Here is a 15,351-nt window from a genome sequence, read left to right as displayed (position 1 = left end):
CGAATGGGATATATAATTTTTTTTTTTTTTTTTTTTTTTTTTTTTTATGGCATAGGGTTTTACCTCCAGGGTAAGTGTTTTTCATATGCTTCTTTTTACGTTAAGGGAATTTTTCTTTTCCTTTTCTTTTTCTTTAAACAATGTTCTATTGTCAAGAGTGTTTTTCTTAAAGTCTGAAGAAATGCTGGTTTTGTGAAAATTTTCGAACGCCATGATGTTTGAAATTGTCGATCTGACATAGAAACAATTGTAACGTAAAATGACAGCAACTTTTTTGAAGTCTTGATTTTGCTTATATATATATATATATATATATATTGGCATGTTTGTGTGTACAATTCTTACACCCCACACCACGGGACCGATCATGACCAAACCATTTTTCAAGGTCAAAGGTAAAGATATTTAGTGTGGCTCTCCATAAATTCCTACACCCAGGGATGATGCACATCACGTTGGGGTTTGTCACTATCTGGAAAGGTGCCACTATGGCGCTGGCTAACTTTGTAAACTTGAATCAGATCGCCCATCTCGACCCCCCCCCCCCATTTCTTCAACCAACTTTGATATATCTATTTGCTTTAAAGTTCATGGTTGGATTTCAGTCATCTCAGGAGGTAGTTAAAATTTTGAAACACCTTAAACAATAGTTGCTCTTACAGCATCCACTTACTGCAAGGCTGCCTGTGAAGCGGGTACTCTCGGGTACAACAAAGTCCCCGCACAAAGCGCAGGTATTTAATATATATATATATATATATATATATATATATGTGTGTGTGTGTGTATATTAGAGGGAAAGAAAGAGGGAGGTATATTTAAGAATTTTACAAGTTTTATTCGTGGCAAAATATTTGGCTTTTTTCCAATTTTAATAGGTTATGTATTCTAAAATGCCGTTTCATGCAAAGACGTATTTTCTCCCCAATGAGAAACTTTTTTTTTTTTTTTTTTTTTTTACCACACCCAAAAGCATTCTGAGTTGATGATTTTTCTATACGTGCGTATATAACTTTATTTTGCTTCTAAATTTTGGAAATGAGGATTAATAATTCATTATTTGGATTATTTGTTTTCATCTTGAATGTTATTTTCAGGTTTCGTTAGATGTAAAATCGAACCTTCTTCAGCTGTAGCTTGTTGAACTCAAGAATTTGCACAGAATTTCAAACAGAACCCTTTATTTAATATTGGTAATCCAACATGTATGCACATATGTAGCCAATGTTTGTATAAACACATTATTTATACATATATATATCCACTCTTTTCTGTCCGTCTCTCTCCCTCACTTTCTTTCTCTTAACACTGCCCCCTCTCTAAGTCAATGTTCCCATGTTTATTCTTTCACCCACTTGTCATAACTTGTTTTCAATCCTTTTCATATCCCTCCACATATACTGTAAAAATTTTATTTTTCTACAAAAATCAGTTAACAATCATGATGGGCAAATTTTTGTATATATAATTTTTCATACATAATTTTCCAACTTTTTTTTTTTTTTTTAAAGTAGGCATCACCACTTATCAAGGCCCAGAGGCCACTCGAGGATAAGGTTAAAGAGTGTACAGTAGTCGATTGGACAAATATAGTAATTGTAGGTGATGGAAATTCAGTAAATTTAACTTAAGGGGAACGGCTTATCAAGAACTTGTTTACATTGGACTTGAAGACAACCATATTGTAGTCAGCTGGAAAGCAGGAAAACGGAAGACAGTTCCCTGACGTGCAGTTCTAAGAAAGCTTTGTTCATGGAATCTACGTTTAGGTTTAGGCGCAGATAGTGGGGGATTATTGATAGTGGTTTCAGCTAGACGAGTTTCTTGTAAAAGTTTGGCCAGGCGGGAACCTTAGATTGAAGCGCAGTCGAGCACTTGCCCTGTAAATAACGATAAAGCAAAGACAAAACTCGCTACATCTCGTCTGTGAGAAAGAGGTTGCAGGGAAGAAAAAAGGACCTCTCCTATGAGGCTACAAAGTCTATTTTGAACTCTATCAAAGCACAAGTCCTATCTAGCAGCTGTGACAACAGTACTCCATCCTTGGGCGAACCTCTTATATAGAGAATTGCATCAGCAGTGATCGATCTCCTGGGTCGATAGAAGGATCCCACCATTTTCCAGCAGCTTTGGCAACAGATTTGATGTACTTGTTCCATTTCAGATCTTGAGTAAAGGTCAAGCCCAGAAGCTTGTCAAAACATGAGGCCTCTCCAAGACGAGCCATTCATTTCAATTGATGCCAAATGGGGATCAGAGCGTTGATCTAAAGATAGAAGCTTGGTTTTAGATGCATTAAAAGTAACCAGTAAAACTAACCATTATAGAAACAAACCTTTGTACAAATTTATTACCTAGTAATAAATTATGTGGGTTTAGGACTGTTGCAATCTAATACCCCAACTAACTTTAAGAACAATTCACTTATATGTAAATATTGTATTGACTTTTTCTGGCATTGATATAGTTTGTTTTGTTTTTTTTGTTTTTTTGGGTTTTTTTTTTCTTTTTTTTTTTTTTTATGAAACTAACTTAATATACTCGGTCATAAATATGCAAGCAATTGCATGAAGGTTTACTAATTTAGATATAATTAATGAACCGTTTTCAAATGAATGTTTTATTAGTTTAGCCTGGGTGCCTGACGTTGCCCGGGTGTTTAGAGGTATGTTGTGCAAAATAAAGTGTAGTAGGCAGGTAGACTCGAATCTGTAAACATTCATTTTAATTCCCTATTAATTTTTTTTTTTTTTTTTTTTTTTTTTTTTTTTTTTTTTTTTTTTTTTTTTTTTTTTTCGGTTTTCTGATGGGATGATCAGTTAATTATTACGTGTAATTATATTCATGCAAATATTCTACAAGATTTATACTTGTAATATTTGTAAAAAGGTTATAATAAACAACCTTTTTCTATATATATATATATTTATGTATTCATATATATTAAAAAATTTGCCTACCAAACTCCTTTAAGTTTTTGGTCTAAAGACATGAAACTTCGAACATATGGTATTTGAACCCATGTGAAACTTTACATTTGGGTTTTAGCCAGGGAAAATCGGTGTTAAAAAAAAATAAAAAAAATAAAAAATGGAATTTGCCAGATGAAAGTCCAATGATGGCATTATGCATGCCCTTGCAGCAAACGTCTTTATATCTCTGGCATTAACGTCAAAGAAAAAGTGAATTGTAAACTAAACATTTTGGTTTCGATTCTTGGACGAGTTTTTTTTTTTTATTTAATCATTACTATACCTTGGGTCCGATATAGTAGAATGTAATACATATGAAATCCGCGTTAATCAAAATATATTTAAGCGTATTTTACAACCAGGCAATTCTGGGCAGCTGCTAGTAAAGTGCCCTTGTCGATGTTTGTGCAAAAAGTCTCTACCAAACTCCTCTCAGAATATTTATAAAGATTTGAAACTTAGAGAGTAATTGGACATGTTGCTTATTTTCGGTTTGGTGTTTAGTAGAATTGCTAAAGGGAGGGTTACCTTGGCATAAATCGACTAATTTCAGAGCATGCATACATTTTTTTTAACTTTAAGTTGCGTAATTTTATCCATGCAGCCATAGCTCACTAATGATGGTGGCTGAAGCGTTAAACTAAGACTGGAATGCTGTCTGTTTTGGTTTCAATTTCAGATGATGGCACTAAATTTGGCCTACTTGTGTGTACATGCATGCACACTAAAATTCCTTATTTTTTTCTAATGGCCTTTTTTTTGTATTGAAATTCAAAAATATATCGACTATTTCAATTTGTCAAATCATTATCGGCTGAGTAAACCATTGCGCAAAAGATGAAAAACCTGTTCATTTGAAAAAAATTAAAAAGCTATAAGAATTTTTAGCATTAGTTGCATAAACGAAAGAATTTCGCCTGAAAATACAGAATTCGAATGTTTTAGTATTCCAATCTTTATTTAAATCCAGAGAAGGTGGACTTCTGCTCAAATTAGAGCTTTCTCATTGATGTGAATTTTTTTTTTTTTTTTTTTTTTTTTTCCTTCTCTAAATTCTGAAATAGAATGAGAATTAGGTGACTTTTTTTCCATTAAAGAATGACTTCCTATTCCTTTCCACCCTACATAGTCTCTCTTAATTTGGACCTTAGTTGAAACTGGAGTTATTCAGGAAAGTTGATTAGAAAGAAAAAAAAACACTTGTATAGACCCGTCGACATTCTCTCAGACAAGAATACTTCAAATAACAGGCAATAAAAAGAAACGAGGTATTGCATGCTGTGAAAATAACGCTGAAGATGAGAACAGTGGTTCGAATGATCCAAATAGGAATTATGAACTCTTGTCTCAAAAATTCAAAAGCATATTTTAGTGCATTTGCTGCTGCGATTTTTCTGTTTCCAAAACTGGTTTTAATACTGAAAATGGATTTTTATATATTTGGTATTTTGCTTCCCCACAAAAGCAAAATGTGACACGATGTCGTTTTTAATGTGGGAGGGGAGGAAGACCAGCCCCTACTCCTCCAAAAAAAAAAGGCAAGAGGGGGGCACTCTGGTAGACCAAAAATATTAGTCTCGGTATAGAGGGTTTCCCCTCCATTAACCAAAACAAATTACCTTAAGAGTAGCATCTTGGCCCGAAGGCCAAGAACAGAAAAATGCAAGCCTTTTTTTTCCTCCTCCCTCGCCTACTTAAGTTTATATACTTTTTTTGCATGATTTTCTATTGATTCAAAAGAATCAACATTCAGTAGGTTACTATAACATCAGATGCATTTAAAAACAGAAGTAGGTTTTTGTTTTACCTATAAGTTATTTACCTTTTTTAAGCTCCTATTTTATTTCTTTGAATTTCATAGGTGACTGTTTTATGCTTTCAAAAAGTAAATACATGGTTAATTTTCAGGCAAATTGTGACAACTTAAGATGTCTTTAATGATATGTAATTAAACCCTTTGTCGGCATTTTTATTTTACCTGGCAACGCCGGGTATGTACAGCTAGTATGCATATAAAATCATACTAATGGTTTTTTTTTTTTTTTTTTTTCTCCCACAGAATGGTATAAGCTGAGCGTTCTCGAAGACGAAATATACCAAAATGCTTCCAGACACGGATAAATTGATTCTCAATGCCCTGATTTCATTGATCGGTCTGGTCGGATTTGTGGGAAACCTGCTGATCCTGCGCAGCCTGATAGTGTACAAAAACATGCGGATAACCCACCATGTGGTCATCGGGGGCCTGGCCCTGGCCAGTATACTCTACATCATCTTTGAGATCCCGCAGAACATCGTCAACTTCACCGACATGCGCTGGAACATCAGCAACCTTTGGTGCAACGTCACAAACTACATGGCCTACTGCAGCCTAGCTGTCGTCGCTTTTCACCTGGTCGTGTTGACAATTTTGAACGCCTTGATCCTCACAAACCGTCCAAATGCAAAAATAACCGGTAAACATGGCATGATCATTGTAGCATCCCTGTTCATCTTTATTTATAGCATTGGAATTCCGTTAGCCTTTGCGTACGAGGTTGACGAGGATACAGAACGGTGTATGTTTAAGCCGCATATTGATATTCGGTTTATGATGATCTTGACAATCTCAGCATGTTACATTGTCCCTCTGGCCATCACAATTGTGACGTACGTGATGCTTCACTATATCACCAAGCGTTTCTTTGAGGACAGCATCCCGCTGGACAAGCGCCGACTCTCACAACTCGTCTTGGGGTTGGTAATGGCATACTTTATGTGCCAGTTACCCTATCACGCAGTCACATTCCACATTCTGTTCAACAGCGAGGCGCTGACGGACGAAGACAAAAAGGAGATGTGGATGCGGATTCATTCCTATCTTCTGTGTCTTGCCCAGCTTAGTTTTTCTATCGGCCCAGTTGTGTGTGCCAAGCTATCAAAGGACTTTGGCCGCAGTTTTGATGAAATTATTAACTGCACAATCTGCCTGGGTGATCCGAATCAAAATCGTGGGCCCAACAGTGCCTCGACCCCACTAACGTGCTCCACGGTTGTGGCATCGGAAAATATTGTCTGAAAAGGGACGCACAGTGGCTCAGTTATGCAAAAAAAAAAAAAAAATACAACAAAACAGAATTCCTATACACAATCGTCATACATGCAAATACACACATGAATGTGTGTAATTATACACGTATGAATAGTGAGGCGTTTTATGAAAGTGTTTAAAAATTCATCAGTATTGCCGTTTCCAAAATGAAAATTATGAAACAAATTAATTGTACATATATATGCATCCGAAAATGTGTATACACTATATGCATACGTGGTGTAAACGGTGTATACAAAATAGATTTTTACATTTGTATGCAATTTGTGTGCAGTATATGTACAATACATGTGTGTAAGATGTGTGTGTGTGTTTGTATACATACATGCACATATATTGTTTACAATGCGTATGTATGCATACAATGTGTGTGTGGGTGTGTGGGGGTGCAATATTCACACCGTTTAAAAACAAAATGGCTTCCATGTTTGCTTTCATATAAACCTTTTATTTTTTAAATTCTGTCCTTCTTCTGGAACTAAAAATATTTAACACCCAAAAAAAAAACTCTTCCAATTTTATCTTTGTTGATCCCCTCCCCTTTTTAAAAAATAAAAAAATAAAAAAAACGGTAAAATCCTAAAGTTCACGTTTGAAAAATTCAGGATTTTTTCTCGGATAAAATCACTCTTTGAAGAGTTCAAACGGTACTTGGGCAGGAATCTTCACATAGAATTTCTTTTTTTTTTTTTGAGTCAGATAACTTTTATACTCAATAATAAATGGATTCTGCAGGCATTAGACGTTTCTTTTGTGGAAGAAATCCAAATTCTTACATTGATATTGAAGGTGGGATATTCTTTAGATTCGTCCATACAATTTTTTTTTGAGAAACGAAACACAAATTTGGCTTTTTGTTGTCCAGTTGAAGTGGCGTTTGTTGTATGACAGCATGAACCAGTAAACTTTGCACATTTCAAACTTAAGCATGACAGTGGCAAAAATGTTATTTCAAACTTATAGATGACCATTTAAATTGAAACTTGTTCCACTGACCTGACATTGACTGACTGATCTACTAATCAACCAATGCAATAAATCACTGACCCCCCCCTACAAACTGACCAACCTACTAGCTAATCTTCAACACACTGATCTAGTAACTGATACATCTACCAACCATCTACTGCCTGACCTAATACAATGACTAATTGACCATCCTAATAACTTACTGACCTACAAATTAATCTCATTTTGGAATTTACCCCAACTTACCAACTGTCCAAACTGACTGACTAATCTACCGAACAGATTGATAAAATCTCTTATGGAAATACAAGTAATATAAAAACTTGCACTTGTTTTAGATATTAAGTTGAAATATATTTAACTGACCAACAATCAACCGAGAGATCTACCAACTGACCAACCGAATGACTGACCTACCAATAGACTGATCAGAAAAATAGCCTCTCATTGAAATACAAAGATGAATATACAACCTTGCGAAATTATGCAGAGATCAAGACATCTGAGATTTAAATGATAATCTTTAAAATTGTCCGACAAATAATTGCAATTGATATGATAAAAACAAATGCCTTGTTACTACATAACTTTGGAAACGTACATTTGCCTAGATGCGGACACTAATGATCTATTTGATGTCTAAAGTCTTTTTTTTTTTTTTTTTTTTTTTTTTTTTTTTTTTTTTTTTTTTTTACCTAAATTTTTAGGGAGTTAATTGTTTCTGCTCTAAAAACATTTTTATCATGTTGCAACATTACTTAAATCTGCTAAATATACTGTGAAAAATTATACAGAATCTGATTGTATAGTTCCAAGATGAAACTACTGTCACATTATTTTAGAACAATTACTTGATACCATTTTGATTTATTGGAATCGTGAATAATATATATAATCTATATTTTTATATAATTTTACAAACAATGGTTCATGTTATACCTTGATAATAGCATATTATGGATCTTAATAAATTTTAGTGAAATGAGAAAAACATGTTCACCCCCCCCCCCCATAATTTTTATTATTTACATATAATTGTTTCTGCCCTACTCGGATACATAAATATATTAATTGCCATTTCTAGTCCCTCTCAAACCAAGAGAACTAACATAATCATTTTAGTTTGGGGGAGTCTTAGTTTCCAAGTAATGAGCCAAAACATTTTTTCAAAGCTATGTATATGTACTTAAACTGGTGAGTTATGTTCTAATGAACAGTTTCAAATCATAATATTCATTTTTGTAATTTTTTTTATATAAAGACGAATGCCTATATTTTTCTTTACTGTCTTACACGTGTTTCACCATGGTTAAAAGTACTGTCTATCAAGCAGCTCATCAGAGATGGCCAGATATTGGTCAAAATCGACAGATTTCTATTTGTCTCTGAGCTGTTTGATCGAATTAGGACAATTTTTTTTTTTTTTTTTTTTTTTTTTTTTTCAACCTTACAAAAAATTAAAAAATGATTGTAGACTAATTGTATTTTCTTTGGTCATTGGTGTGTGTGTGTGTATATATATAAAATCTATTTCACATTTTTATGTAGCTTACTTGCCATAAGTATATTTTTATACTATATATCTCATAATACATTGAAATAGCTTTTCCTTTTAATACATTGAAATATTGGAGAACGGAGTAATTTTTTAATTATATATTTTAGACATCAAATATATTATTTTATCAGATTAATAAAACCTGGGGAATGGCTAAACAAATGTTATGTTTTGATCCTAGATCTTGTCTGATTGGATGAAATCTATGATACCATGATACCTTTTTTTTTCTTTTTTTTTTTTTTCCACAATCGGACATAATGTACATCATGCCAGCCACAGACAGGAAGTCCGAAACTTGAGTTTTATGCTCCTTCCGGATTTACAGTTGGACACATCTGAACTCAATTCAAAATCTGATTGAGATTGAATATGCTCTTCTGAAGAGCCCTAAGGAGGGCGAAACTCGAGTGCAAATTAGTTTAAATGTTTCTTCCTGTTTGTTTGTACACCATTCAAATGAAAATTTCATGATAAAGACAAGTTTTTCTCTCACAAAAGACAGAAAAAGCAAAAATTTGTGTTTTGTTTGATAATTTGACTTAAACTATTCTCGTGAAATTTTTATTTCACTTTTTTTTTTTTTTTTTTTTTTTTTTTTTACCCAATATCCTGATTGTTTACTTTTTTTTATATTTTTAAAAATTTGGAAGAGAATACTTTTAAGATTATTTTTCCATTATTTTGGATTTTATTTCAAAATATCCTGAAATTTTTCAAGGAGTTTTGTTCAGTTTTTATTGTTTTTTTTTATTGTATCTTTATGGTTTAAATTTAAACCAATTTATTTTGTTTGATCTTTTACTTCAAACCAATGTCCTGACTTTTTTTTTTTTTTTTTTTTTTTTTTTTTTCTGGATGAAGTTTTATATTTTTCCTATGTAATGTTTGTATTTTATTTGGTTTTTATTTATTTTTGATTAAAAAATTTTTTTTAACTAATATCCTCATTTTGGGGATGGACGAGAAGGTATTTTTCATTGTGTAATAAGTAAAAATTTTCAATATTAACTTAGGGGAATCGATGTGTTTCTGTACAAGAAAAGCATTGGATTCTACTGAATGTTCCGCCATGATTGAAAAGTACTTTTATTGAATAATTTTGATTTCTGAAAGTTCAAACTGAACTTGAAGATTACCTGCGTTTTACGTTGCTTTTATTGCTTCCACTTATATGTATGCATATATGCACACACACACTATATATATACATATATACACACACTCGTACAATATATACATACAATGTATATAAACACACACACACACACATACAATATATATATATACATTGTGCGTGTGTGTACATATATATATATATATATATATATATATTACAATGTATACATTGTATGTATATTTCTAAATTTTCAGACTAAACGGATTTAGATGTAAATTCGCGGTTTTTTCATATATATATATATATACAACTTTTATATTATAAAATGTATGTTTCATACATTAACAATGCTCAATACATGAATATATTTTAATAGTACTATTAAATATAATTATGGTAAGAAAGCTACATAGAAATCTGGTTCACTCTTACAAGAATTCTTCAGGCTAACCTTTACTGTAACGAAACGTTTGCTGAAATGAAAAACTATTTTTTTTTGTAGTTTACTTGCCATAGATTTTCCACAACTATACTGTTAATCAGATACACACACGGATATGTTTATGACTGTAGTTCAGTCATGAAATATATAAGTAAATACTTGTGTCAATCAATATTTACATGAATATCTATCGACGCGGACATATACATACACACAATGTACATATTAATATATTTTCATTTGTCTGTATTTATGTAACAATATATAATACTTTTATATAAAATATATAAATATACTTATATTCATATGGTTATATTATATATTGGAATATATACTTATAAGTATATATGTATACAAGTATGTATGTGTGTGCACATATATGCTTTGTTTTACATATATCTGCAAATTTACATATTTATGAATTTTTATGATGCCTAAGTTTTTTTTTTTTTTTTTTTTTTTATTTTATTTTATTTTATTTTATTTTATTTTATTTATTTTTATTTTTTTTTTATTTTGTTTTTTATTTTGTTTTTTATTTTTTTTTTTATTTTTTTTTTTACAAAAAATGTCCAAACCGTTTTAGAAGTTTTCATGCTTTTTATGCTCTTTTCCTTGCAAACCAAAATTCTATGTAATTGGGTTTGCCTGTCAAATCCAATCCCCAAAAACTCTAAGCATAAAAAAAATGCTTCGAAAAATGATACATATATACCCACATTTGCTTTTAATCGTACTAAGGAAAATATATGCATGCATATATATATATATATTGCATATTTCTTTTAGTGTTTAGTTTTTCAACAGTGCTCAATAGTAGTGTGAAACGTACTTCGCGTGTTTCATTTCTGAGAAATCATCAGTTTAATTTACGATTAGACAGTTTACTTGCCAGAAATTTTATATATATATATATATATATATATATATATAATCTCAAAATATTTTGCATGTTCGTACCGGGTTAAAACGTGGCAAATTCTGTAACTTAATGGCCATATATTTTCATAACTTATATTGATTTTAGTATTTACTGCAATTCTGTTCAATATGTGAATAAATTTCCAATTTCATAGTGGTACATGCTAATATAATTAAATTAGAACTTGGTTATATATATATATATATATATATATATATATATATATATATATATATATATATATATATAAATTTGAAGCAAATCATTCGAAATTTTCAGTCTTCCAATAAAAGAAATATTTGGGTTTTTTTAGCAATTTTTTTTATCATCCAAGCAAGGAATAGTTTGCAAAACATGAAATCTTCCCAGTTTTTTATACTTTATATTCAAGTTTCGCCTTTTTTTTTTTTTTTTTTTTTTTTTTTTTTAGTTAAGTTATTTTAAAAGAATATTTTTTATTTTTACTTTATATTCAAGTTTTGCTTTTCATTTTTTTATGTACTTATATTTTTTTCTCCTTTATTTTCATCTTTATTCACTTTTTTTCTCTTTTCTTTTTTGCTTTCTTTATCGTTTTTTTTTTTTCGTTCTTTTTCTATCCTTTTCCTTTGTTTCATTTTCTCTCTCCCCCCCCACCTTCTGTTTTACCACTCTTTGACTTTTATATTTCTGACCCCACCCCCTCAAAACTTTTTTTCTTACTAATATCGATAACATGTGGGATGTCTGGGGCATGATGTTTATTTTAATAGAAAATCGATATCTTTTGTTCTTCATACAGAAAGCCAGTTCCAAGGTCCTGCCAAACAATCACCTAGGATGGCAAATTCCAGACGACACCCCTTGGTGTGTTGACAACAATATTCCTTATACTCATAAGACTTCCAAAACTACTCTGTCCCGGCATATTTGACACCCTAGATTTGGGACTTATATATTACTGGAAAATAATTTTTTTTTTCATATGTACGACCCTTCAGAAATCTAAAGATTGTTTCATATTGTATAGATTTGGTGGGGAGGGGGTTACCACTTATCAAGGGTCGGAGGCCACTCGAGGATAAGATTTTTATGAATGTAAGATGGTAGTGTAATCATTAATGATGGGAATTGGGTAGAATTTGGATTATTTAAGACAACGGCTCAACAAGAACTTGTATACATTGGACTTGATGGCTACCTTGTTGTAATTGGCTGGGAAGCAGGTCAGTGAAAGTGTTCCACAGATGGGCTGTTACAGAATGAAGCTTTCTTCATGGAATCTGCATTTAGATTTAGGCACAGATACAAAATCGGGAAATGGTTGTAGCTAGTCGAGTTTGTGTGAAAGCGAGATTTTATATATATATATATATATATATATATATATATATATATATATATATATATAATCTATAAAAATTTAAAGATTAGAATAATAGTCTAAAGAGCTAAGTGTATTTTAATGTAATAGTGAAATTACTAGTTTAATTAAAATACAGGAAATGCTCGTTGTAATTTAGATATATAATAAGCTCGATAGTTAAATGTCCTAGAGCTAATTCAATATTAAGTAATGTGATTTATAATTTAAAAATTTTAAAATTTTTTAAAAATCAAAATTTAATTAAATTAAAAATCAGTTTCATAAGAAGGAACAACAACAAAGTCAATTATCTGTACGATCGTTTCGGAAATCCGTGCTTTTTATTTGTGGTATACATGAAGTCACGTAGAACAATTAGGATGAGGAGACCGTGCTTACCAAAAAAACTATGTATAATTGTTCTACGTGACTTCATGTATACCACAAATAAAAAGCACGGATTTCCGAAACGATCGTACAGATAATTGACTTTGTTGTTGTTCCTTCTTATGAAACTGATTTTTAATTTAATTAAATTTTGATTTTTAAATTAAAAAATTTTTAAATTATAAATCACATTACTTAATATATATATATATAATGAAACGATCTTTGGACTTCTGAAGTCATAAGTATGAAAAAAATCCATGATATATTACTGGAAGAGAAAACTGCAACATCCGGTTTTTAATTTGCTCACGATTAAAAACCAGTCTTTTACATTAAACCGGTGGTTTGCATTACTTAGCATAACGGAGATGAAGAATTATCAGGAACTGTATATGAAACTACATTGAAGACTAGAAATCATCAACAGAAAGTTTCTTCTTTGCATTGCTTCAAGTGTACAATTTAACAGTGGATCACGTGACAAAGAGACATTAAAGCATCAAAGGGCAGCTGTAATGAGCGTTGTTCAAAGTTGAAAATGTCCACTTTTTATATACAAGTTCCATATTCAATCCGTTTTGGTCCTATGAAAACCATTTGTTTGGATAAAGAGTACAGGACTGTGCGAAATATCAAAATTGTATTGACACTTATATTTTCTTATTCTTAATGTGAAAAAATTCAACACACGGTTACTTAGTCCGCGGGGTTGGATATAAACAATTTCTCATTGGAAAATGAGAAGCAACTTAATACATGATATATAACATATCGTATGAGTGAACAGTCATAAGAGTACACAAATGTTAGCATCGGTGCTACGACACAAGGGCATGCACATATTGGGGTCAAAATCTGCATAGGTGGTGTTGCAATTTTCTCTTCCAAATGCAAGAAGGACGAAAAAAATTATATATTAAATATTCTGCTCATTCACTCCAGTTGGCCAGTATTTAAATCAAATTTCAAGAATGCTTAAAAAAAAAAATTAAATTCAAATATTTTTCTACATTAGCAAAATTTGTATATCTCTTGAAAATACGTGAAAAAATGCCCCTTTTATTTTTATTTCATTCTTTAAAAAAAAATACGATATTTTAAATTTTCAAGTCATTCTTTTAAATTGAATGTGCTTACTTGTGTAGTTTTTTTTTTTGTTTTTTGTTACTAATGAAATGTTTCGGTATAACCCCTTTCGAACACTTACCTACACCTGAATGTTTTATACAATTTGATACCAGAAACTGATACAAGCCAAGAGTTAGATGAAACAACCCCTTTTGCTTGGCAATTAGATTATAAAATGTGCAAGCAATGTAAGAATATATATTCTTGTAGTATTAATGAGAATTTCTTCTGGCATAGAAGGCTTTTGGAACCCTGGACACTACTGTTAAACAAAATACACCTTATACAAGTAATCCATAACAGATTTTCATATAGAACGATGCGTCCAGTGTAACCAGTTTGTAAATGGTTATTGATTAGGTATCTTTTCATTTAAAGTCTGGTCATTAATATCGTTTTTATAAACTATCAAGTTGACATGAGGTTAACATCTTGCTCACTTAACTAAAAAGAATTTTTTTTTTTTTTTTTTTTTTTTTTTTTTTAACAATGGGCACCAAATTATTACCTAAAATTTCCTTTCTTTACAAGAACATAGAAGGGAGGGAAATGTGCAAGCTTAACGGTGCAATTTCTAACAATAGTTATGGGTTTTTCTTTTTTACTATGGGATCTTGTTTTCTGGTCTCTCCTAATCAGAAACCAGTAAAATAATACTTAATGAAAACTACATATATGCCTGCCTTCGATTTCCTATTCTAGTCTCTTTGGATTCTTGTTCAGAACTCTTTATATTAAAAAGAAAAAAAAATCTGTATGCACTCACAACAAAACACTATATTACCCCCCCCCCAAAAAAAAAATTACATAAATTGAGCAAGTAGTTTTCTTTAAATAAAAATGTGAGTATTAGTGACTGTCTTGTGTCATTTTGAAAATAAGTCTCAGCAAGGAAGGTAACTCCACAATAATTTTAAACTTGCAAGAATTATGACTTAAAAAAATAAAATTGCTTGATCAATTTATATGATTTTTGGAATACGATTTCGTTTTTATCACAGGATACGTACGTCTTACAGATTTCTTCACTTTTGTTTTTAATATAGGGAGAATTCTGTTTTTTTTTTTTTTCAACTTAAGGCTAAAAAACGCTCGAAGATAAAGATTAATGAAATGAATAATAGTTTGATGAATAACTACAAGAGGATTAAATTTTTTTTATATTTCTCCGAACAAGGCATGAAGCCATTTGATGTAAGGGTCTAAAACAAATATACTTCTTCAAGGTCAAAAATCCATCAATAAGTTTTAGATGGGTAGACTGACAAAGAAAAAACAGCACCCCTGCCCAGCTTGTCAGAAACTCATTGAATATCAGGACTAAAGGACAAAAATGGAACTTATGAGGCTACTGGAAGTAAACTCAAGGTCCTTTCTGCTCTCCTTAAAACTACATTAGCACTTAGAATTGTTT

The 15,351-nt window shown here is 31.2% G+C and overlaps 2 protein-coding genes across 4 annotated transcripts in view; both read left to right on the top strand.

Annotated features, from left to right (window-relative positions):
- LOC145249505 (allatostatin-A receptor-like) overlaps positions 1-7,013 on the top strand; it is a 108,511-nt gene extending 101,498 nt beyond the window's left edge. For all 3 annotated transcript variants that reach the window (XM_080111120.1, XM_080111119.1, XM_080111118.1), the window contains exon 2: positions 5,032-7,013. In XM_080111120.1, the coding sequence (XP_079967246.1) occupies positions 5,074-6,030 (957 nt within the window). In that variant the 5' untranslated portion in view covers positions 5,032-5,073 and the 3' untranslated portion in view covers positions 6,031-7,013. The remainder of the gene's footprint in view (positions 1-5,031) is intronic.
- Positions 1-15,351, top strand: part of LOC145249503 (ATPase family gene 2 protein homolog B-like) — a 400,201-nt gene that overhangs the window by 175,812 nt on the left and 209,038 nt on the right. The gene's annotated exons all lie outside the window — the stretch shown is intronic.

Source organism: Euprymna scolopes, chromosome 28, assembly GCF_053919585.1.
Source record: "Euprymna scolopes isolate OS-2025 chromosome 28, ASM5391958v1, whole genome shotgun sequence".
NCBI classification, from domain to species: domain Eukaryota; kingdom Metazoa; phylum Mollusca; class Cephalopoda; order Sepiida; family Sepiolidae; genus Euprymna; species Euprymna scolopes.
This window is presented reverse-complemented; position numbering and strand designations above follow the sequence as displayed.